This window comes from Anastrepha obliqua, chromosome 5 (genome assembly GCF_027943255.1).
Source record: "Anastrepha obliqua isolate idAnaObli1 chromosome 5, idAnaObli1_1.0, whole genome shotgun sequence".
Lineage (NCBI taxonomy): Eukaryota > Metazoa > Arthropoda > Insecta > Diptera > Tephritidae > Anastrepha > Anastrepha obliqua.
In genome coordinates, this window is record NC_072896.1 from 76,390,862 (window position 1) to 76,417,877 (window position 27,016).

Sequence of the window (27,016 nt, forward strand, 5' to 3'; positions counted from 1 at the left end):
TACCTATGCATAGTTTCCATTCAATGAAATATTTGAATTCTTGTCCATATTTATACCTACATATTTTTGCTTTAATAAATACGATTGTATGTTTTTTTTAATTTCGTATGCATGTACATATGTGTGTATGGTATGTTTTATGAATGCAAAATGCGAGGCGCACTAAAGTGCTATACAACATGCAACAGTCGCCAATGGTATGATGGAGCAGCACACTTTTCACGGCGACTGTAGCGTGACGACGCGCAGCAGGTAGCTGATTTGTATGTATGGATATGCGTGTGTGCGTGCAGCTGTTGAGGCTTTAATTTCGTCACCACATGCAAACTTATACGTGTACGTATGTATGCATGTATATACATATGTGTGTAAATAAGTTTATTTACGAAACAAATCAGTTGAATGCATTTTACTTCATAAACCATAGTACGTGTGTGTGCGACGTTTGACAACTGACATGACGTTTGGTTTGCACGCAATCATGCAATTGCTTTAAATGTAATGAGATCGATCAAATACCGTCACGCAGTGCTGCATAAACACATGTATGTGTGTTGCTATTGTGGGCATGTCTCCACATAGCATCGCTCCTAAGCATTCTTACTTCAAATACGACTTTGCATCTTCAATATTAATTTTTAATTTCTGAACTCGAGAATAGTTTGGCTATTCTTTGATTTTTTATTCTTTTTTTTTTGAAAATTTCTTGAATTTTTTTTTTTAATTTTTATTTAATTTATTTATTTTATTTTTTTTTTTTTGTTTTGTTAATTTTTTCTTATTGTTGCACGCATATTCGTTTGCCACACAAATACAACAATATTTTCGCTAAATATTTGTATATATTTAGAATATACTATATATATGTAGTAATAGAACCAACTCAACATCAGGCTAATATGTATGTATGTGTTTATGTATATGTTTCTATGCTTTTATATGTACTCATATTTGATATTTAATTATTCATAGATTAACAAGTTGAAGATAATTTAACTTCTTGTAAAGGCATTAAAGTTGAATGCATCCTAAGTCAATACATATAGGAAGGTTCGATATATAGTACCACGTGTGTCTAGTATTACTCTCTCGCTCTCGTACCTAGAAACATGTTGCGGAATATAGAAAACTTTATGTATGCATGTATATGCACCTACGCAGGTTGTATACATATCAAGTTTTGAGATCTTGTTTTTTTTGTTTGTTTTTGTAATTATGAATATCAATAGATGCTTTACTGGGCTATAGTATAAGTATATACGATTAATACATATAAATATACCACTATACAAATTTAACAAGTATTAGTATTCTTTGGTTTTGTAGTGAATATTAAAGCAACATATACATTTATATGTATACGAGTATATGTATGTGTAGTTTTATGTTATATGATCGTTAAGCTGATGAAATTCGATTTAGCTATAAGCTGAATTATCTTCATTTGGTTTATATTAACTTTTATATTTGTGTTATGTGTTGGTATATATATATGTATACATATATATTATGTATGTACATATGTATGTATGTTCGTATTTGAAAAATTAACTAAGTTAGAAATTATTTACATACATACAGTCAATGCCAAAATAAAGGGTACATACATTGGCAAACTTTGACTATTTATTTATTTACATTTTAATTTCAATTATTCTTTATAAAAATATAGTTCAAATTACAACAAAATATAAAGCAAAGTTTCAAATTTTGCTCAAAATTTTGGAAGAATTCCGCAAATTTTTATCAAAGTTGCAAACTTTTTACTCAGAATTTTAAAAAAATTTCGAGCTTTAGAGCTCATTAAATTTTGTTTAAAGTGCAAGTTTCAAATAGGTCAAAAATCACACTTATTTTTTGAAAATTTTTTTCAGTCCCGGTCTTGTGCATTTCCTTTATTTAACGCCTACTCGACATTTTTTATGTGGACGAAAACACCCAACACTGTCAACAGAAACAATTGTCAAAAATCAACGCAATTTTTTAACCATTTGAAACTTGCACTTTATTATACCAAAATTCAACCATCTATAAAACTGCATATTCAATATTTTGTTTTTTTTTTAATTCTGAGTAAAAAGTTTGAAATTTCGACGAAGCTCGAAACTTTTCTTTGTATCGTTCTTGTTGTAGTATGAACTATATATTAAAAAAAAAAAGAATTTAAATCACAAACTAAATAAACAAAAGTTATCAATATGTGCTAAATGCTTTCTTTTGACGTTGACAGTATATAATAATATTTAAAATTATAAGTACATATGTATGTACAATAATATTTACATAAAATTATTAAATTAATACATTTGACATACAAATAAAATTAAAAAAAAAATAAAAAAATTCACATAAATTCATATTTTTTTATCTTATATTTCTGCAAATAATGAATAAATCTGGTTTTATACTATACAAGTTACTGCCAAGGAGCATTCATTAAAGGTAACGGTACTAGACCAACAACAATGCGTCGGAATGTCAGGACAGAAGAAAATATAACAGAGAAAGAAAAGGACAAACTGACAGACATTAATTTGAAACTAGCAGCACACGACGATAGGGTGAATGGAACAGCTTTTCGATATATCAGCCGGTCTACTGCTATCATTTCAATAGTTTCGGAGATTTAAAAGCATTTATTTTATGTATTTGTTTCAGCAAACCAAAAAAAAAATTTTCCAAACTGACTACTAAAATATATACATAATATAATTTCAAACTTGCGTCTAACTAAACTAAAAGATAGAGTTCAATAGTACAGAAAATGTGTCGTTCCCACGGCAGTCGGTTCTACGTTTCCAGAATGAAGCGGATTTATATACGGCCAAGGACTGTCACTCCAGCGACATTCTCCGTGCACGCATGGAGAATGTTTATGCGTGTTTCTTTATTTCGAACTGAGAAAACTTAGAAGTAAGAATTGGAGATAATATTAAAATCACGAACTGCACATTCAATGGCAGCATTACAAGCATAATTTCTATCGAACTTATTTAAATAGAAAGAAAGATCATTACAAAAAATTCTGGAACGCCAAATACAAAGCTGTCCTGTCAAATTCGTTGAGAGCAAAGTAGCGGTACCACGATCGGCACCACCTTATTATTTCGTTCATCTTAAAATTGTTGCAAATACTGTTAGTTCTATGTGGTCTGTAAGAAATGTTGTATTTCTAGATTTACTAAATGAATAAAAATACAATTTAATAAAATTAAGGCAGCACAGATGCAGTCGTTCCACCAATACTCGGTTCTATGTTACTGGAACAAGCGGAATTTATATCGCTCCACGGACAGCATTTTCGAAAAATGTATGAGAAATATTTATTTCTACATATTACAACAATAATAAAAAAGGGACGTTGAGACAATATTGTGAAAACTTGCAAATTCTTATTTAATAAATGTTTAATTGTCAGAAAAACAGTCGGTTCTACGTAACTGGAAGGACGCGGATTTATATCCGGCCAGGGACTGTCACTACAGCAGCATTCCCCTTATACTTCTATGTATCGAGAATGTTTATGCTGCTACAACATCAACATTGTAGTTTTCAAAAATAATACATTTATCTTTGAGAATTTTCAAGTTGAAGATATAAAATAAAAATAATAAAATAAATTAAGCATATTAAATATGCAAGAAGTGTAGGTACGTTTCTACAGTAAATTGCATATGAAAACCACTCATCTACTCCAGATTTCAAACGTTTGCGCTTATACACTCTTGAATTCAAACAACAAAGCAATCAGCAATTGGCTGCTATTGCAAATTCCTAACTTTGTATTTGCACACAATTGTTTCCCTCTTGAAGAGAGCATGTTGCTCCGGTATTTTTGTTGTTCGATAATTCCTTCTGGATACTCAAACAAGCACAGCAATATGTGGCTGGCAACAATGTTGCGGTAAATAAGTCGTGCGAATGCATGCCGTGTACAAAATTTATTTCCGTATGGTACATAGATGCTGCCATTATAGCTTCAAAATAAGTTCTACATGATAACTACAACAATTTTACATCAGTTATATAACTCTAAGTCACAACGTCACAGCGTGTATTTTTATTAACTAAGCATGAAATGAGAATAAAGACGTACAATCTTTTTGATATGCAACCTTTCTAATTGGCTGTAATAATGCGCGTGCACATATGGTACATATTTATAAATTTAAAAATACTAATATAAGTTGCCAAGTCAAAGTAGTCATATTTTTGATATGTTAATTAATAAAACATATAATAAAACTTTTTATCTCGTGGATATCCACCGGTAAAATGTCGTGCTTCATAGAAAGTAATAAAAATTTGAATAATATAATAATTATATTAATAAAAGTAATGATAATGGTAATTATAATAATAATAATAATAATGGGTTATAATAATAATAATTACTTTGATATATTACCTTTATCTACATACATATGCACATATGCACGCATATTAGTCAGTATGCTGACATCGCGCTTAAAGAGGTTGCCAGTATTTGGTGGTAGGTTTAGAATCAGCTCTGATTTGTTTGTCATTTTGTTTGCAGTATGCATTGAATTTCGTGTGCTCACACGATAGATTTATTTATATATGTATGTGTGTAGGTATCAATACTGCCAATTATTAAAATATATAATTTTATTATAAGTACATGGATTTTAACACTTAGAATGACTTTATGCGATTCTTCAACTGCAATCCTATATGCATACAGTATATATACATATATATATATATATATATATGTACGTATATGAGCATCTATTTAATTGTGATACATATGCAACAGTTAACATTCAGATATTTCTATAGGCTTACTTTTATGTTTTGCTCATGAATTTGTGTACGTATTTTTTCTGTTTTTCTGTTAGTAAATGGTTATTATTTTATATTTATATTTTTATTTATTTATGTATATACAAACAACGTTTATGTTTCTTTATTACGCCTATCAGTGTATATAGATTTAAATATGCATGTATTTATGTATGTATGCACTTAAGGAAAGCTTTATTTTAACGATGTACTTGCTTAGACATACAAATGAGTCGTTTTAATAATTTTTTTTATTTTGCCGTTAAATACTATATTAAACACACAACATTTTGGAAATTCGCAAAACTATTTCGAAGCAACATTTGTATGTATTTGTATAAGTATTCGTCTATGTATTTATTTTGTATGTACGTAAACCTTATTTAATTGTAATTATTCATGATTATAAGAAAATATTTTAGAACGCGAGTGGGCACTCTCATTCAATTTTTTGAATTTATAAGAAAGCTGATACTACTTTTTCTGATGATTTTTTTTCCTTTGATGATCAAGGAATACGAGTAAAAGAAAAATATATAAGTATAAAAAAAATGGTGTGAACACCCCTTATGGGCTGTTTGGTCGAACTACTCATCATATTTTTCCACAAATGGCGAGACCTACCTACCGACTCCGAGCGGCAGATGGTTTTTTATGAGGAGCTTTTTCATATCGAAAACACACTCGGCGACGGTTTGCATTTGCCTGCCGAGGGGCAACCACTATTACACAGAAAAAACCTTAACGAATGGTAGACACGCACAAGCCAACTCGTTAACGGTGGCCGATTGACTATACGCCAATTTTATAATTTAGCTTCATATTTTTATTTTTATTTTTTTGTTATTATTTTGCGATCAATTTAACATTTTTCAAATGTATGTGTGTGAATGTTTTTTTTTTTTTAATTAAAAAAATATACAATAAATGAAAATAAATTAGGTTTTGCTAGTTCTTACAGTCGATACTCAAATAAATTTGGATTTATCTTCTTTTTTTTTTTTGCTGCAGCGCTTCGATAATTGTGAAGTTTGGTTTAATACTTTTTTAAGGTTTCTTTATAATTTCAGGAAATTTACACTACGAAGAGTAAGAAAACTAAACAAAACAAGTTTATATAAATTATGAAACAAACCTTTCGAGTTATTTAATGTAATGTAATGTGCAAAATTCATCCGCGGAGATACAGAATAAAGTAAGGAGGCAGTTAGCAAAATCTCTTATAACAAAAAATTCAATCGCAAACTTTGCAAAATGAAAATGCTTACAATAACGACCATTCATGTAAGTTTCTGCTATTCCCAATTGCTTCAATACAGCTATCGCCAAAAAACTAAAAACGAAATTTATAAAGAGTCTAATACTGTTGCTTACACGCATAATTATGATAATTGTGGCAGATTTTATAACACATTTTTAAGCCATCTTTTCGCTTGCAATATTACTTCAATTTACTGACAAATATTTAATACTGTTTTTGAGCCAATTTTTGGGTCATTTATTAATAGCGCATTAGTCGTATTTCAACTTTGCGTTTTGGGCAAAAGTTGACAGTTTAATCGGGGCCTTCTTAATTCAACGTGGTCTTCCGTTTTGTCAGATTTTCTGTAGTTTTCGAAATAACGGTATTTGGAAATGTGCCATTGACCGCTGGGGAGGTCATTTAGAAACACCCCTACAACCTATATTAAGGTGATCTGATGTTCAAGTTTTTACAAAAGTAAGTGAGGTTGATGATTTTACATTGTATTAACTTTCTTTCAAAAGATACTAATTTTAATTTAATTTGCCTAAATATTTTAAGTTTAGTTGTTTTTTGAATAACCTCATACAAAGTGGCGCAAAATTAATCGTCCTTCCGTTATAATTTTTGCAAACGGTGTTGTACATCAATCATATTTTACATTTGTGAACGAAACAGATGCAATATATAATATAAACAAGCAAGCAATGATGCACGTAAAGGTCAAAATAAAAATTTTCATCTAAATTTTCACTCTAAATCATTTTTTGTTTTTATTTATGATAGTAAAAAATGTATTCAAAAACAAAATTGGATGAATACTTTTGTGCAATCATGTGGAAAAGTTCACCCGAGTGAGTGTGTTCGAGCTATAATTATTGCGGCAGGGCTACTTTTATGAGATGGCCTCACGTTCTGTCACAAAATTGCTACAACAATGCCAACGCCACGCGTTCTGTCAATAAAATGTTGACAATCTGGTGCTCATCATTAGCTAATCAAGCGCAGCTAATCAACTGAGTATCAGCTGAGCATGCTGGGGGTACAGCTGATCCATTTCCCTCGAAAAATTCGGTCGGTCAAAACACAATTTCGACGGGGATGGAAACCCCTATTGCAGCGGGACGGTTTTCAGCTAACATTTTGTGGTTACAATAAAAGTAATTTTGTAGTGTGAAGCAACTCGTTGTATCTCATTAAAAAAAAAACCACTTATTTCTAAGTTATTTATGTTTTGCGGGATTTCTTATGCAAATTGAATAAATATTATTTGCCTGCTGTTGGTTGTGAACAAACAAATTGTCATCAAGTGCTCAGAAAAGCAACCCTCAGTGTTTAACGCGGCAGTAAAAATAGAAATTAATCTATTTAAATATCTTCCCGCCGTAAAAATAATCCACGGCAAGAAACCCGTCCCCGCCGCGATTATGTGCAATTCCATGCTAATAAAAGTGTTCTAATTTTGACAGCGGGTACCCGTCAACCCTGTAATTCTGTTCAACGGGTAAAGTTGCTTCATCATGAGCGCTCAGCAGCACCAAGCGGATTTTTTCAAATATCGTTAACTCGCAAACTGGATCCAATCCGGCGAAATGGAGGTCAATGGTGTCCCCGTTAAAAGGCCGCAATTGATTGTGACCGCCTGTCAAAACCTTTGCCCAAATTTTGAACCGGCACAACAATCATTTAAGACGATTTATGAACTTAGCGCTCTAAAAGCAGTTATTTGCGAAATCTCAGCGCCGCAACATTTTGAAAATCCAAATGCCAAATCTTCGCACTAAAAAGCTAAGCTAAGCTTAAGACGAGTGAGACGTATGTGCAAAACTAATAGATAGAATGCCTAAAATGAATGAATATTTTGCCGCGCCAAACAACTCAAACAGAGACTACTAGAAAGATTTTTTGGTACATAAATTGCTTTTCCACATCTTATCCAAAATTAATTAAGTTCTGCCGAAAAAATATACATGGACCGCTGATTATTATGAAATGGATGTGCTTGAACGTGTATATTTAATTTCATTAATATTTCCAAAATATGTATGTATGTATGTTTGTATTACTGAATATTTTGCATTTTTCGTAGACTAATTTTTGCTAAATGTATGACAACTTCTGTGCCATTTTTGAAATGTCCATACACACAAGTACATACGTGTATACGAGTATATGTAAGTAATGCAAATATAATATTTTTCAAAGCAGGCCACATACATACGTCATAAAAAGCAGCATATTGTCTTGATTGGTTTTATTTCATACATACATATTTTAATTACTTTGAATTTGTGGATATTTCTTAGTCGACATCATTGCAAGGCCTTCCCCTTTTTTCTATATTTTTTTCACGCGGAATCCAAATACGCCATTTCACAAGGCATTGAACTAATTTTCACATACACTTAACTCTTCGGGTGTATGTGCTGATAAGAGGCTGACAAAAATCATAAAGTACATTTTGAATGGTACGTGTTGACTTGCATAATAAAAATAAAAAAATTAAAAATAAATTAAAAAAATAAAAAACGATTTGCTAAAAAAAAATAATCAGCTTTGTTTACAATAGTTCTAAATTTAACTCCTAGGCAAATATTTAACAAATAAATTATGCTACAATCAATGATACTAGTAACCCTTTACTTTAAATACATTTATACCTTGTTTTTGCATTAATACTTTTCGTTTACAGTTCCTTTACACTTTGCTTTGTATTTTTCTTTCTACGGTTTTTTTTGTGTTTTTGTTTTTGTTTTTCAACTTCACTTTAACCTCAATATTTTTGTGTTTAGCAAATACCACAAATCCATTTAAACTTGTATAGAATAGCTCCTTAAGGTTAGTGCGGCTATATTCAGCATTGTTTTGTTACCTTCATCTGCTTACGTTTACATGCCAACGCGTATGACTCGTTATACGTTTCCTGCAAATGCAAAGAAGCAAATGTACTTTTAACTACATATACATAGTACGTTCAGTTTGTCTGATAAATCTTTTCATATGAAAATATTTGACAAGGAAAAAATGTTTAAAGTGGATTTGGAAAGTAATGTTTAATGAGTTATGTACGTCCAGAATTAAGAATATACTGCGAAATTTGCATGCGAAAATTCCCAATACTATAGCTTATACAGCCCATTAACTAGGTAGAGAGCGGTCCGCGCGTTCCAGAGCCTCAAACTTTAAACTCGTTTTGCTCGAAACTACTGTTTCCGACACGGTCTGCATGATAACTCATACAGTTTTTAATACTTTTTGATGCGGTGTTTTTTTTTTTAATATTCGAAAGTGTTTTCTCTATTTTATTATTTTTGATATTTTTATTAAAAAATTTTATAAACATTATTAAAGTGCGACAATTATGACATAAAACGCATACTTTTTTTAAAATGCCGTAAATTGCAAAATTTTTCGAAATTCAAAAATCCGGCTCGACCGACTACAACTAAAACTTCATTTTACAAGAGTTTTTTTACTTTTTACACATCCATCAACATTTCAAGGAGAAATGATGCAGACCATAGAGCAGCTTTTTTTCATTGTACTTTGGGTCACGTGATTTTTTACATACTAATTTTTGTAAAGAAAAATTAAAATAATTTTTTTTATTTATAAAGTTTAAATACTAATAAACAATGCATACGATTTTGTTTATATTTACTTCTAAAAACAGTTTATCTTTTGGCACTGCTGAGCGTATGTAAACCCTTAAAGTGGTTTGGAAAGTAATGCAAATATTGATGTATTTTTTTTTTTATAATAAAACTAACTTATTTCATTTGTGATATAGAGAAAAAGTGATTAAAAGAAATGTTATTTATATTTAGCACAGTCTCAAAATTCTTTTCACATTTCAACAAAATAAAAGTTCAAATAAATGTACACGACTATTTTTATATTGGTATTTGATGTGACTTCCTGCAGCATCTGTTACCAATTGTAACCAGGGATTGAAATTGCTTCGTAGTTTTCATTTTTGCTCTCGCTACTACTCTGAACTTGAACAGCTGGGTAGTAGAGCAGGTAGCGCAAAACGCGCGATCAACTCTTTCACTCTGCTCCAAGCTAGGTTTCGTTACTGCTTAGTAGCTAAGAGCAAAGCCGAAAAAAATTTCAGTGCTCTCTGTAGTTGGAGTAGTAGCAAAGAACTTGGAGTCGGCCGGAGCGCTACTTGCGAAATTATTCATACGTACTGTAGCTATATGCTGATGATATTATTGTCCTGGCAGACAATCCTAATGTCATGTAAAAAACTAGAAATATGTATATTGCGCTGAGTGGAAGCAAATTTAATGCATCCTGAGATGATGGTCTTTAGAAAAGGTGGTCAACTAGCCAGAGCAGGAAAACGGTGATACAAAGGCGGGAAAATAAATGTGGTAGCAGAATATAAATATCTAGGACTCACTCTCACATCCAAAATAGCGTTTGCTAAACATGTACAAGCCAGAAATAATTCAGCAAAAGCTAGCATTAATTGAACATGGAGCAATTTCTTAGCTACACCATACATTTCATATAAAGCAAAAAAGAAGTTGTTTCAAGCTGTGTGCAGAGCCATACAAACATACACAGCTCAAATCTGGGGTTATACGCTGTTTTGAAGAAGTAAATAAACTGCAGCGCTATTTTCTTAAAAGAATTTTCAAATTTCTTGACTTCACCCCGAATTATGCAATAACGCTAGATACTAACGTAGAAGATAGCTTCTTATATTCGTTAGAACTACACATGAAATACACTTGGAAAACTATCTATGAATACAACAGTAGACTCCGGCACAAAGCTTGATATACTCGTATAACTTCTACGGACTGGCAAGACCGCTGTAGCCAGCTTTTATCAAACATGAAATTACAAAATTTAAACATGGCAAAACAAAAAGCATTATCAAGCACGACACGAATATTTGTAAAGGGTTTTCCAATAACAGGTGTTATTTTGAATAGCCCGCTATATCGGTACATGCCAATTTTGAATATTTGACAAGTAGAAACTATGCCATTAATAAAAATGGAACGATACACGCTTAATCAACGCATTAAAATTCATTATAAAAATGGTAAAAATTTGGCAGAGACGGTTCGTAAAACTCGAACATTTTTGGGTCATCGTGAAGCACCTTGTCGGACCGCAATACAGCTCAAAAAATTCGAGCAGTTGGGACAAGTTAGCGATGTGAAGCATAAAACCCGTGCACATCGCTCAGGAACAGCCGAAAACAAGCAAAATTGTCGGATCAGGGGCTCAGAAAATCCTAGATTTATTGTTGAAAAGCCTCTCTATCCTCAACATGTCACGGTTTGGTGCGGTTTGTGGTCCGGTGGAGTCATTGGACCTTACTTTTTCGAAAATGAAGCTGGAACAACAGTTACGGTGAATGGATTGCCCTATCGAGAGATGGTTAACGATTTTTTATGGCCGGAATTGGATGGTATTGATCTGGGCAACGTTTATTTTCAACAAGACGGCGCTACGTGCCACACAAGCAACGAAACCATTGATCTTTTACACAGTAAAAAATGTTGGTTTATATTTAATACCAGTTGCTATTGAATTTATACAATTTTGGAATTAAATTTGATTTTTAATTCCAAAAAGTTTTATTTTAAGACGATGAAATATTCTTGCAATTATTTTAAATCCAATATGGGTTTAAAACAAAACTTTAATTGGTGCTGAGCGTTGCGTTTTTGAAATTTAATACCTATTAGATTTAACGTAAGACCGAAAAAACATTAAAATGCTCTCTTTAATGTTTCAAGCTATTTTGGTTTCAGTTTAAGTTTCAAAAACCAAAAAAGTATTAAAAAATTTTCTCGCTCTCAATTAATTTTAATGTACTCTGAACTTTAGTATTATTTGCTTTAAAGTAAAACCAAGAATGTATTAAAAAAGTCTCTCACTCTCAATTAATTTCAATGTACTCTGAACTTTAGTATTATTTGCTTTAAAGTAAAACCAAGAAAGTATTAAAAAATTCCCTCACTCTCTGTCACTCACTCACTCTCAGTGTCATTTTTTCCACTATTCTAGAAGCATGTTTTTAAAAGTGAAATACCACGCGGAAGTGCATTTCCTTAAAATAATCAATCCTGAAAGTGAGGAGTTCTCGGTGGATAAAACAATTGCATCAAGTAAGTAATCGAAACAATTGTTGAGATTTTATAAAATTTAATGGTGTTTTTTGGCAGTTGTACAACAATTAAATATTGATACTGAGTATGAACTAGCATTTAGAGACCGCGATGGAGCTGAATTTTTTTTTTGATGATTTCCAAGAAATTATTCGCCAATATAAGGGCTGTAGCTGTTTTTTATTGGAAATATACGAAAATTCGCCAAGGAAAGAAGCATCAGCTATTTCAAGCTTAAATCATAAGGTAAGTTGCAAATAAAGTGTAAGAGACATTTTAGTGTTAAAAAATTCAACAGGATCTGGAGAACTACATCAGAAGTGGAGATTTCTCTAGTATTTTTGAGGAATATAAAAACACTAACACTTTGAGTGATAGTTCCCGACGTAACTTAGTGCGTGAGCCGAGTCAATAATACGTCTTTTTCCTGCTTATAAGATTACCAATAGCAAGTTTGGAGGAATTGTAAGTATGCGTACCATTGTGCTAACACGTAAAAATACCATCTGATTTTAATTAAACTCCAAAATCATTTTAGGATTTGTTCTTTAATGAAGAGAACAATTCAGGTTATTTAGTTGCAAAACTAAAAAACATAAACACTAAACTTACAAAACTCGGTGGCTGTAGTTCCAAAAAACGTAAACTGTCCGAGGTCAACAAGGAAAGCGATGATAGCGAGGTAATTTCTGAAGAAGATCTTCGTTTTTTCAAAACTGCATAGTTAAAAACGAACTGAATCTGGTGCAGCAGAAATTGCGAGAAACGTTAAAATCTCGACAAAAATTTATCGCAACTGCGTGCAATGTTTTGGAAAATTTCCCAATATTTGTATATGAATCGTCACTGGTAATGCATAAACAATTATATCACCTACATTTAAATAGTAATAATAATTAATAATTAATATACGGGAATAACACCTCTTATTGTAAAACCCTTTATAAACATTTAGATCACTCAAAAAGAGAATCATGCTTTAAAGAAGATATGCGGCTAGCTGGCATCACAACAATATTTAAAGCAAGATGTAGTTTGTTAAAACTGAATGCAATAGCCTATGGAAACGCCGTAAAAATTTGCACACTATGCAACTCAAACGAAGGAGAAGATATGTATGTATCACTTCTTAGGAAGGTGCCCTGTACCGAAGGAAATCAGACAAAGATACGTAAATGCAGAGAAGCTAAGCAACGCTGAAGAAATATATATACTAAATAGCCAAAATTGGGAGTGCTAAATGGTTTCATATACTCAGCCTGGCAGTATAGAGATTTTCTTATAGCAGAGTTCAATTATTTATTAATTTAAGAGCTGTGACAGACAACATCGTTATTGCCACAAACATTTTTATTTATTTCTTTATTTACTTTAATATATTGAATTAATTAATATATGAATTAAATCAATTGTTAATCATGGTTTTTATACATTAAATAAAGAATTCCTACTACTACTACTACTACGTGCTGTAGCTACCGTTACTACTCTCGCGCTGGTTGCTCTGCTACTACTCCCATAGCTGCTATTTGGGCACTGTTCATTTATGTTTTGGTGTGCGCTTTTGTGGTGCTATATTGAAAATATAACCGACAAATTTGCACTACATAATTTGTTGGTATGGTTAGTGAGATCAGAACAATGTTTTCGTTTTGCTGCTCGAAGTAGTTAATGCAAACACTGATTGTAACTTGTTGGGCACTGATGCATTTTTTTGTTTTGGGTAATATTCTTGTGGAATATTTTTCCATGCCTCTTCAAGGAAAAAAATCGATTTTTTGTTTTTTCGATACTCCGAAAGTATAGCATCTTAAGAATATACTGTGAAACTTTCATGTGGAAATTCCCAATATTATAGCCTCTACACCCCATTAACTAGGTAGAGAGCGGTCCGTGCGCTCCTGCACCTCAAACTTTAAACTCATTTATCTAGAAACGACTTTTTTCGGCCTGGTGTTGTCAAAAAAAAAAAAAACTATTCAACCAGATTGTCTGAAATTTTAATATGTTGTTCACAACATCAAAGACTATCGTCCGTATTAAAATCATATTATTATTTTAATTATTCCGTATTTTTTTATTAAAAAACCAAAAACCTCCGATTTTTAGACTGTCAAATTCGCGTATCGGCACCCACGTCACTGTTGACAGTTATAATTCGAGGTTGTAAAGGACTTCGTTTATTTAGGAACCAGCATTAACACCGATAACAATGTCAGCCTTGAAATCCAACGTAGAATCTCTCTTGGCAACAAGTGCTATTTTGGACTAAGTAGGCAAATGAGTTGTAAAGTCGTCTCTCGACGAACAAAACTAACACTCTACAAGACCCTCATCATGCCCGTGCTAACGTATGGCGCAGAAGCTTGGACGATGACAACATCCGATGAAGCGACGCTTGGAGTGTTCGAGAGAAAGATTCTGCGTAAGATTTTTGGACCTTTACACGTTGGCAACGGCGAATATCGCAGACGATGGAACGATGAGCTGTATGAGCTTTACGACGACATAGACATAGCGCAGCGAATAAAGATCCAGCGGGTACGTTGGCTGGGTCATGTCGTCCGAATGGATATAAACGCTCCGGCCTTGCAAGTATTCGATGCGGCACCAGCTGGTGGTAGTACAGGAAGGAAAGGCCTCCTCTGTGTTGGAAAGATCAGGTGGAGAAGGACTTGGCTTCACTTGGTGTGTCCAATTGGCGGCGGTTAGCACGAGAAAGAAACGACTGGCGCGCTTTGTTAAACTCGGCCAAAATCGCGAAATCGGTTATCGCGCCAACTAAGAAGAAAAATAAGCAGCAGGCTATAATAAACAAAACAAAAATGTATCTCGAAAATACTTTTTTCGGCCTGGTGTCAAAAAAAAACTATTCAACCGGATTGCCTGAAATTTTTATATGTTGTTCACAACATCAATGGCTATCGCCCGTACTATAATCATATTATTATTTCAATTATTTCGTAATTTTTTTATTGAAAAACTGGAAAACGCCGATTTTCAGAGCGTCAAATTCAAAACCGCGCCATTTTGTTTACTTTTTATTCTGGTACGGGACTAGCTACAGTCATACTGATTAATAGTTTTTTGGTTTTTGTGTTTCAGATAAACGGCTCAAAATGGGCAATACCGTCCAGGTCCAATTTTTTCGGGAGGGTCAACTTCATTCAAAAATTTCATCTGGGCTTTGGACAGGAGTATCTTATGTATGTTTCCACGAATTTTTTGAGCAAATATATAGCAACCAATACCTGCATATATATATAAGACTTGTGCTTGAAGTCATTATCTTGATATATTATAATTTGAATGGTAATTTATTTGGATTTTCTGGGCCAGTGAGTCCAAATTTTTACACACTTCGTTCCAAATTGTTAATGTAAAACGTCTAAACAGATTTCTTTTGCCATGCTGTCTTCAATAATTTTAATTTCACCAATGACTTTGCTACAAATATAACCCCGTTCAACTAACTTTGCTTCCCAAATTTCACTGTGAGAACAATGTTCTTGTTCTTTGAGGTTTTTAACGGCTTTCTCTAAACTGTTGAGTCCATCGTGGTTATATAGCATTATTTTTGTCTCATCACAAAAACAAAAACATTATTCCTATATTTCGCTGAGTGCGAAACGCCAGTTAAAGCAGAAGAAAGTATTTTTTCACCATTAGGTTGCGATAGCAATGACTCTTCCCTTGCACTTCTTGATGTTGTGTTATAAAAGAACTCTTCGCAGTGCTTCATGACCTATTTTAACACCCTGGCGGCATGAGCCAAATCTGTGGCTAACATTCTGCGCTGCATTGCGGGTTTTCGTCAATATGTTTCACTATTGGCCTTTCCATCCTTGGGATGAGGTTTCTTGGCCTGCCACTGGAGTGTTTTAACTCTGGCCGATTTTCATTTTCTGCACAATTTATAACTTTGTACACTATCCGTACTTGAATAGAAAACATTTCAGCTATTTGTTTTGCTGATTTCCTTTATGGTAATTATAATAAATCGACCCAAATATTTTCTAATTGATGCGATGTACTGAACAGCACTAATCATTTGTAACTACCTGAATCATCGACTCTAAGTACGGCTGCAACCAAAAATTTACAAAAAAAATTATAGTAGACCGTTAAGTTTCTGGTATTTACTTATGTATGTTTCCACGAATTTTAAAAATAATTTTGATATGGCTCAAAATAGGACGCATTTGGGCTTTCGTTGTTGTTTTCGCGATCAAATAGCTATTTTTGTTCACAGGAACAAAAAGAAGGTGCCTTCCAAGTATTCTGCTACAAAAAACAGGAATTTATATAATATTCCGTAATCTAATCTACTAAGAAATAGACACTGTCCAATATTAAACTGTGAGAAGAACTATGAGACGAACTTTATATGTATAGGTAAATTGACCTAATGAATAATAAAGTTTTAAAATTTTGCCACTTGGAAAATTGTTCGCTGAAATTAAAAAACTGTACAATTGTAAAGACAAAAACAGTTGGCATTGAAAAAAAAGAAACAAAAAACAGCAATTGGTATTGATAAAAAATCGTAGTGACGAAAAAGGTATTGATAAAAACAAACAAACAACAAAAAAACAATTAGTATTGAAAAAAGCGAAAAAAAATTGAATAAACAAAAAAAAAATTGCCATTAAAAAAAGCAAAAAACAAAATTGGCATTGAAAAAAACAACAACAAAAATTGCTATTGAAAAAGAACAAAAATCAAAAATAAATGAAAAAAACGAAAAAACATTGGTATTGAAAAAAAAAAACAAAATTGGCATTAAGAAAAGAAAAACAACACTGCTAATGAAAAAACAAAAAACACAATTGGTATTGAACACAAAAAAAGAAAACAAAACACCAAAAAAAAATTGCTATTGAAAAAAACAAAAATAAAAGGCATTGAAAACCACAAACAAAATTGGCATTGAAAAAACAACAACAAAAAATAATTGCTATCGAAAAAAGCAAAAATAAAAAATAAATGATATTGAAAAAAAGAAGAAAAAAATTGCATTAAAAAAAACCAAATTGGCATTAAAATAAATAACAAAAACACTTCATATTGAAAAAAAAACAAACAAAACAAAAGAGTTTGCTGAAAAATAAAATATATTTTCGAATTCAAATCAATCTATTACAAATAAGCACTAAACTTAAATGCAATAACTGTGTATATTTATTATATTTATTATTGAACTATTTATGCACAAAAATTGAGTTCGTTTTTGTGTTGATGAAAATAAATATAATATATGTATATTTATATCAAAAACTATAAATGTTATTAGCTAAGCGAAATAACTTGTTTGCTTTTACCAAATTGAAAAAAAAGCTAGCAAGTTACTCGAAAAAATAAAAATAACAAATAACCAGAGATACATTATAATTACGTAACATTAAAATTATATTATTGCATTATTAAAATTATTTTACATCACGTGACGTTCGAATTTAAATACTAGGTATTTATAAGCAACCTATATATCATATATTTAAGAGTGAGCGATAGGTATTTGGGCATTTATCATATAATATCAATAAAAGTTATATACTCATTACAAAAACAAACAAAAAAACATTCTTTTATTAATTGAAAGGCAACAAATGGAATGAACGAGTAATCATTATCAGCAATCATGCCCAATTTCGCTGATTACCAATTACATTTTAGTATACAGCTGTAAATGCTAATAAACAAAGCAATAACAAAATAAAAATGTATAAAGCACATTCACTATAAAGTGTGTAAAGTGAGATAAGTGTTCTTTAAACTTTCGACCTAATAAAAAAACAGCTACTACGTTTGCACAGAGAGCATAGAGAAAACAATAACAAAGCGTAATAGCTTCTATGTAATATATAAATACTTTTAGAAAAATCAACTTAAAAGTTAAATTATGGAACACCATAACAAATCGAGTTATTCGTTCTTGCGCATTATTAAATAATTTGTTTGTGCTATTTGCCACTATTCGCCTTCTTACCGGATGTCACAAATGGACCAACATAATTACTAGGAAATAAGCCTGATAAGCCATTCAGCTCGCCTCGCCACCACTCGGGCTCATCGCGGCCCAATACGCTGATAATATCATCTTTTTCGAAAGAGAGTTCATCGTCGTTTTGTGCCTTATATGGATACAAAGCAATGACCTTGTCTGTAAGGGAAATATAACATTCATAGTAATTATTCAAATACAAATACAAATACAAATGATTGAAGGGTATTTCAAAGGTGACGCTTATATGACAGTAGTGAATAATTCCTAGACAGTAACTGTTTTATGTCATTTTTGACATTTGTCAAGTAGACAGATGTACAATTTTATACGATGGAACGCGTTAAAATTATTGAAACTTATGTATTATGAAAATGGTCGATCTTTAAGAACACATCGCAAAAATCGTGATTTTTTTGGTGGAAATAATCGTCCGAATGAGTCGACAATTCAAAACTTGATGAAACAATTTCGAGAAACTGGTGCTGTTGAGGATAGGAAAAGGGCTGGCAGACCAAAAACTAGACAATCTGTTGAGAATATTGCTACTGTAACGCAAAAAGTTGCTGAACAACCGTCAACATCGATATCCCATATCTCGACATTCTCAACAATTACGTGTTCATGAACCGACTATTTGGCGGATTTTACCTGTAGATTTGCTCATAAAGAAAAAAAAACACATAATAATTGGCCCGTACACTTCTATTAGGTGTTTGGCTGAGCTCCTCCTCCTATTTGTGGCATGCGTCGTGATATTGTTCTATAAATGTAGGAAGCTACATATTTAAACCGGCTCCGAACGGTGAGGCGCTTTTTCATGGCAGAAATACACTCGGAGGTTTGCCATTGCCTGCCGAGGGGCGACGCTATTAGAAAAACTTTTTCTATAATTTTGCTGTTTCATGCACGGAGATTCGAACCCACGCACTCCCGGATGGTACGCACGTACTCATGGTGGGCATTTAAAGGATGTCACTTTTCATATAAAATTGTTAAGAGGCGTTTTTTGAACAAAAATAGTGAAACCTGAAAGAATCTAGATTTTTTACTTATTTTTATTTTAAAACATCATCTACGCGCGTCTTTGAAAGACCCTTTATAAATGTTTACAATTCAAATACGATTTACTATCAATATTAAAAAAAAAACACTGCAAATCTTCATATATATGTACATACCTAAAATTTGTTCCGTCATTTCAATGCGACTGCCGGACACTGGCGTATTGCGCCCACTATTGCGTCCGCCTTGCAATACTTTCACATAGGTGGCTGGAAACCAACCGATTTGGCGACGCCGACCTTTCGCTTGCAGCTCGCCCTCCCACCAACCGGAATCGGTCTTCTTTCGTATCATTATCAATTGGCCACGGGTCAGTGACAGCTGTTCGGGACTAGTTGCCTCATAAGGCGCAATAACTTGTGCAATTTCTGAGCGTTTGGCGCGCATACCCTACATCGAAATATATATAAATATGGTATATATAAATTCAGCATTCATGTAAAATCTTATAATATAATTTTTATAGCAAAAAGGTTAATTTTAGTACGATAAAACAACATCACAAGATTACAACCTGATAATGTAACTACAAATGTAGGTTTATAAAATAGGATAAAGGTTGTTAACAAATTATTTACAGGCGTCATGGAAGAGGTGCGTGACATTGGGCGACTATACGATTCCGCAGTTTCATTTTGACTCTTTGACTGTGTATTGATTTGTGAAACTTCCGTGTCCAAGTCTTCATTAGTACGCGTGTCCTCAGCAGCTGCAGCCGCTGCTGTATTTTCAATTACCGTCTCTGCACTAATATCGCTACTAATTTTCTTTTGTTGATGTGTTGTTGTTGTTGCTGTTGTTGCTGTAGCGGTTGTGTCATTGCTTGTTATTTGATCGTGTGGTGTAGTGGCTGTTTTGGCGATACTGGCGATTGTATCAGCGTTGCCATTTTCCTGTGGAATGTGACAAAAGGCGGCAATGGAGCAGCATTTGAAGGAAATGTGGAAAAGCAATTTGTATTGTTAGTAGTCATACAAAATACATACACATGTAGTAAATGCAAATACGCGAACATGGTAAATGAGTGGGCGCTTGGAGCAACAGGAAGCTAGTAAATTTGTCACAAACAATTTAAACTCTAATGACAGCTACTAGTCCTTGAACTAAGAAACGAAATTGATAACTATTACAAGTTTTTTACTTACCTTTTGATCATCAAAGGCGCTGGTGATATCTGCTGGCATCTCTGTCACCGCCGCACCTACGTCGGCCTTCTGTACGTAGTTGGACGGGAACATACCTGTTCGTGTGCCAATTGTTCCTGTCCACCAGTCGCCTTCTTTCTTGATTACCATGACCATTTCACCGGCATTGAAACTCAAATCCCCTACTTCAGCAGACTGATATGGATAGGCAGCGATATAATATTCGACTTCACCGTTGTGTGCGTCTGCGCCGAGGCTGGGCAATCGAAAGAGAGAACAAAAATGTAATGTTAAAAAATAAAGTTAGTGTGTCACGAATTCAATTGAAACGAAATTGTATCTAATTTGACCCGGTAGATGTGCCATACGGGATTTGATCTAGGGACTCTTGTGGTTTCTGCGCCCAAACCCAGTAGACTTCAATGCACCTTCTCCTGGAATGCAGCGCTATAGCGCGGAGAAGGTGGAGACACCTTGACCAACTGCATCCAGAAAAAAGGCACATACGCTCAATCCAACCCAAGTCTACCTGAGTATAATAAGGGATCTGGGCCTGGATGAGTTACTGTAATGAGTAGAGGGCACAAACAACCATGATGTCGAAGTGCAAATCTCATAAAGTATCTATATAGATGTACCATAAAAGTTTAACGGCCATAAGGCCTCTTCGATTTTCCAAGCGATAGCAAGTGGCGAATAGATGAAGCAACGGGCATAAATAAACATTTGCTGGTAGCACTGGAAAATATCTGCCAAAAATTATATTTGTTTGGATGCACTTAATGAGTTTTAGTAAGACCGCGTTCGTACAGCGCAACATTTGTAGCTTCAATTCGTTACTTGTGATGCTCGTGTCCTGTCAAAACTCTTTGTGTTTTCGTTGTTCTCAATGTTGTTGTTGACTGTAGATCAAAAACTAATTAATTGCAAGGTGTGTGAACACGACCGGAACATCAAAAGAGAGTTTTTAAAGTTGAAGCCACAAAATTTGCTCTGTAAAAACAACAACAGCTTAATGAAACTTGCCAAATATCAGAAAAGAGAGTTGGCAGCATTCATTACAGTCAGTTTAATGAAGTGTAACCATACTCGCTCGTGGCGAATCTTGCTCGATAACTTTGTAGTTGCTTTCACATGCAAATTTTTCGTCAGGCGGACAGAGAAGTGCTGAATCGAAGGCGAACATTCGCTGCGCAGACAATACAACCTTGGTGATAAATTATTTGTAGGATCTCCAAAACACTATAAACAAATTTTGAACATCCGCGAGTAACTTGGCATAAGCGAGTCACATCGGCTGCCACGTCACCAGGGATTGGGCAGCAGAATTCTGCCCGCTCACTTCATACATATTCACAAGCTCGTCCAATCACTCGTTGTTCAGACGGCAACAAAGCTACGTTTTTTCATATACCACCTACACAATCTCAGTTTTTTCGCTGCTGGCAAACTGCTGACATAACCTCGGCTACGTTAACAAATCAGCTGCTTCCTTCAAATTCGCTAGGAGCTGGTTAACGGAATGATGAAATCTTTTCATCATGTAAACAAAGTGGAGACTTCGGACTAAATAAAAATATTGATAAAACCACATTTCATCATCATCACAGTTGGTGTGTCGCTCCGGATTGAACTTTATCCTCCAAACCAAACCGAAATTTATTATTGTAAACAAAAGCGACAGAGACTACTCAAATGCGAGGCTTACCATACGAAATAAAACAATAGAAAGGGTAAACAAAAATTTCAAATACCTAGCAGTATGGCTGAAAGACCAATAGGGCCATCAACATGAAATAAGCGGCAGAATAGAAACTGCTGGAGTGACCTTCATGCAGATTAGTAAACTCCTGACACGCCGGGACATATTAATTAAATGAAGGACACGATTTTTAAAATACTACGTATGGTCGACAGTTTTTTATGGATGCAAAGCCTGGAGGTATACTCCGACTAAAAGCCTTTGAAATGTGGTACTATAGAAAAATGATGAAGAAAATAGCTGGACTGACAAATCATCAATTAGCATAGTGCCAAATAGGACAGTAAGACAACTAAGGTGGCTCTACGTCGACCAAGAAGAAGAAAAGCAGGTTTGATGTATCTCTTTAATGATATTCAATAATCTGTCAGTTTCGTAGGTTTTACAATACTTACCTTTGACTGTTGTCGTTGAAGGCATCTTGTGCCGCATAACCGCTTATTTGCGTATCAGTATCCGCCACTGCTGTAATAGCTGGCGCCGTTGTAACAGTCGAATATTCGTCTTCGATTTTCTCCACATAAGTTTCCGGGAACCAGCCAGTGTGCCCATTTATCTCACCAGCCAACCAGCCAGGCTCTGCATTTTGTTCCAGTGGTACCAGTATTATATCCCCAGGCACGAATGTAATTTCATCTTGATTGCGCGCTGTGAACTCGTAAACCGCACGATATTTGACAAAGCCTTCAGGTGCTGGCCCCGACATATCTACAGGCGCAGCGACAGTTGTTGTAGTATCTGTAAGCGCACTGGTATCATTGGAGAGAGCATACTGGTCTACACTGCTGCCCCACGCAGCGGATCCTGTATCCCAGGCAGATGTCACTGCTGTAACATTGTCGTTCTTTTTGTTGTATTTCAACTCAAGCACTTGAGTGCGCTGCGAATCATAATCGGCATAGAGTTCTTCGCATTTAGTTATGAGTGCCGACAGTTCACCTTTTACTTCGGCCACTTGTACATCGTTTGAATTGATATCTTCTTTTTTGGAATCGATTTCATTGCGTATATTTTCGACTTTGTCTTTCAATTGCTTTATGATCAACTGCAAACCAAAATCGAGAAAGTACTATACAAAGAAGTTGCTTATGAAATGGCAAAGAAAATTTACTTGTTTGTTGGCAAAAGCAGCATTCAACTGCTCTTGTTGTGCAGCATCACCAGCTAAAATCGCACTCTTACTCTTCGTGTCCCATTTGGCGCGCTCCTGTGTAAGTTGTAGTAATTTTGCATTTTGCTCTTTGATGCGTGCTTTAAGTTGCGCCATTTCTGACATTGAAGTATCTCTTTGAGAACGCATGCCATCGATTATAGTTTTAACATTTGTTACACCAGCCCGTGTATCGCAAATTTTTTGAGACAAATCCTTAATCTGAAATTAAATAGCAAAATGTTCGGGAGATATAAATATATCGTACAATAACGCACACCTTATTATACTTATGATATATATATAAACCTTTTTCTCGTACAGCTTAACTGTCACTTACCTTTTCATTCAATGTGCTCAACTCAACATTGAGCTGTGTGTTGTGCGCTTTCTGTTTTAGTACACGTTCTTGTTCTCGTTGCTTTTGAGCATTCATCTCTGCTATACGAGCCTGCTCCCACTCCATTTGTCGCTGCTTTTCCAACTCCCTGCATAAAGGAATTGTTAATTGTTTAGTTCAGATCAATAAGTTTTCACGACTTACTTTCTGGCTGCCTCCTTAGCTTCTAGTTCTCGTTTTCGTTGTTCTTCCTTTTCCATTTCCAGCTCGCGTTGCTTCTGCAACTGTCGTTCTAACTCTTCTTGCTGCTTACGTTCGGCTTCAAGTCGTGCTTTCTCACGTTTCTCTGCCTCGTCCCGTTCTTTACGTTCACGTTCTTCCTTCTCTTTGCGCTGTTGATCTTGCAATAATTTACGCCTTCGATCCAATTCTGCTTGACCCTTGTCAAAGTTCTCTTTGCGTTTGTCTTCAAACGATGCTGTATTGATATGATGGCAAAATTAATATAAAACAGACATTTCATTGAATTTATTATTACTTTGGGGTAGGCCTGCAGCTGGATCAGCGTCAACAGTGCCTTGCGAGGACACGGAGGCATGTCGGGATGCTGGCGTAGATCCAGTCCGTGACCCAGGTCCTGATATAGATCCCTGACGTGATTTATTTTTCCTAAAACTCGGTGGTATCCAATCAAGTGGCAAGGTTACGGGCACCTTTTCTCCATTCATGGCTTTATCGCATAGAAACATAGCCAAAATGAACTCGTCACAGCTTAGACGTCCATCTGAGTCTAAGTCGGAGAGCGTCCAAATTTGCGCCAGTGTAGCTTGGGGCAACTTACTTTGTACGAGTATACTTCGTGCCTGTGCGCCGGTCAAATAGCCAGAACGGGTACGATCGGTTGCATTGAAGACTTGTGTGTACTTCCGCTTGGCTGGCCCCTTGATGGCCCACTCACTCTGCCTGCAAAGTTCAATAAAATAATATTCGTTTAAGTATCAATTTAAATTTACTAATTCGTCACTTACGGTGATTCGATGGATGGTGCACGGTCTGAAATTGACATATGTCGGCTGGGTGGGTTGCTTTGTGGTGGTGTTGGTGTGGCCGGTACCTTGGAAACCTCACCACTGTTCGGTGGAGAAGCAACTTTTCCAGGTGGTGGTAACACAGCACTTGATGCCGTTGTTATACCAGGGATCATAGTTAGAGGTACAGCCCCGCTAGTGGCAGCAACTGGCATTGGTACCATGCCGGGAACTGGTACGCCCCCTGCAACTGGTGGTACAATTCCGGGTATTATACCAGCCGTACCTACGCCAGTAATTGGGCCTACTCCAGGTATACCAGCTGCACCTGCAGGCATCATGCCAGGCGGTATAACACCGCTAGGCAAAACCATTCCTACTGTACCAGTAGTGGTGACAGGTATAGGCGCTGCTGGCATACCAGCCGGTGGAATACCAGATATCACGCCTGTAGTCATGGTAGGTGGCAAAACTTGTGGCAGCACGCCTGGTAATGTACCTGGTACGACGGGTACTGCTCCCGGTAATGTTGCCCCTGATATTGGCATATTAGGAACAACACCAGCGACGACAGGTGGCTTAACACTAGTAGCCATTGATTTCAGCGGATCCAGAGGACTCAGACTACCCGTGCCAGTGGGTGTCATTGTTGGTGTGCTACCTACAGCAGTAAGTGACGCAAGTAAAGTGGGTGGTAAGACTTTCGGGACATCCATGCCACGTAGCTTCAAATTAATCAATTTGCATGCGATGCTAAACTCATTGATATTCATCTTGCCATCGGAGTCAGTGTCCGCTAACGCCCTAAAAAATCAACGGAAGAAAGAAAAATAATTTTAATGTAAGTGACAAGTTATTTCTGAAAACGATGATAAAGAAAGTGAATTTGAGTAATTTATTCACAGAGGGCGTTTGCTCGATAATACTGATAATTTTGACACATTCAATTTACATATATATAAACATAATTATTTACGGATATATGCATGTAGTCCACAATACATACTTAAGTATTGACTCACCATATTTGTCCCAGGATAAGAGGAGGCAATTGCGATTGCAAAAAGAAACCTTTCGCTTGGGCACCAGTAACGAAACCACCTTGTGGTTGTAGAACCTTAAATTGTTCCTGATACTTCAGTTTCTCTCTTTGGGTAATAACCCACGGGTCCGTTGCGGGATTCATTGCAAATGCACTTTTGCTTTGGGTTTTTTATCGTATTTGTTCTACTTTCGGCAAGATGAAACGAATTCAATGACCGAAGAGGGGCGTAAGTGCTATGCGCAATGATCTGATGGTATATGAGAACACAGATATAGATGCAGGTCGCCGGTTAAGTAAAAAAATATGGTACTCTGCCAACGCCACCAACAAATATTAACTTCGGTTGCCGTTCAATTCTTTAAGAATTTTATTTACACTTTAAGCTGCGCTCGACTTTCTTTTGATTCTGTTATCGTGTGTATTCCTTGACGCCCCCTCTTGCTGCCGTCACCTTATCACTTTTATTTCCTATTGCCAGCCCCCTCCTTTATTGTGTACACAGAATTGTGTGAGGCTGCTACTGATTTCAATACAGAGGAGTGCAAATCTAAGACGTGAAAAAATCAATTAAGCATTACAAAGTTCTATTTTTTAACTGGCAAAGAATTTCTGTTTAGAGAATTCTTTTTAATGTGTATTAGAACATTTCACTTGCGCTTGATAGCGTATTAGCTATTAAAATATTAGCAAGAGTTTGAACTTCTTATAGGCATCGTCTCCACAGAAAACTCATTATTAATAGTTATTATTTTTCGTTCGCGGATTCTTACATATTTTCTTCTAGTGTTTCACGGTTCGTTTAATTTTAAGCTAATTTGTTGCACAGAAAATTTAACTTTTTCGAAACTTTTCGCGACACTTAACTTTTTCACGAAGCAATAAACGTCACACCGAATCAATAAATCGAATTGGAGCGGAGATGCCAGTAGTAAAAAATCGAGTAATTTTTATCGAAATCTTAGGTATCGACCAATATCGATTGTAGATATGAAATAGTCATAGGAAATATTTAATGCTATGTTGCTACGGCACCAAATTCGCGAATTACTGTCTCCCCGGCCCATTAGTAATTTACCCTTGTTATTTGCTTTTTATTGTTATTATTGGTTGTGCATATCGGTGAAGGAGAAATGGCTGTGCTTTCCTTTTCTACCACGATATATTTGCTTATAATGTCTAAGTGCGTGGACCGAATTTAAATATTATAACACGCAAATGTAGGCACTATATCAGCCTTTTGATTTATATTACTTTTTATAAATTAAAATTAAGAATTAATATAAATATTTAA

At 34.7% G+C, this 27,016-nt stretch overlaps 1 protein-coding gene across 3 annotated transcripts; it reads right to left on the reverse strand.

Annotated features, from left to right (window-relative positions):
- Positions 1 to 8,590: 8,590 nt before the first annotated feature.
- LOC129247199 (intersectin-1) lies at positions 8,591 to 26,608 on the reverse strand. Of its 3 annotated transcripts, XM_054886209.1 has the most exons (13): positions 26,496 to 26,608; positions 25,703 to 26,272; positions 24,681 to 25,484; positions 24,191 to 24,615; positions 23,857 to 24,130; positions 23,653 to 23,800; positions 23,274 to 23,534; positions 22,558 to 23,207; positions 20,401 to 20,656; positions 19,834 to 20,148; positions 19,372 to 19,645; positions 18,176 to 18,349; positions 8,591 to 8,972 (listed from the first exon to the last, which is right to left on the reverse strand). In XM_054886209.1, exons 2-13 carry the CDS (start codon positions 25,864 to 25,866, stop codon positions 8,962 to 8,964), a joined length of 3,756 nt encoding a protein of 1,251 aa, XP_054742184.1. In that variant the 5' UTR covers positions 25,867 to 26,272; positions 26,496 to 26,608; the 3' UTR covers positions 8,591 to 8,961. The 3 variants fall into 3 exon arrangements, with proteins under 3 accessions (XP_054742184.1, XP_054742183.1, XP_054742185.1); XM_054886208.1 differs by lacking the exon at positions 8,591 to 8,972 and having other exon boundaries at positions 17,748 to 18,349; XM_054886210.1 differs by lacking the exons at positions 8,591 to 8,972; positions 19,834 to 20,148 and having other exon boundaries at positions 17,748 to 18,349.
- Between the last annotated feature and the right edge of the window lie 408 nt (positions 26,609 to 27,016).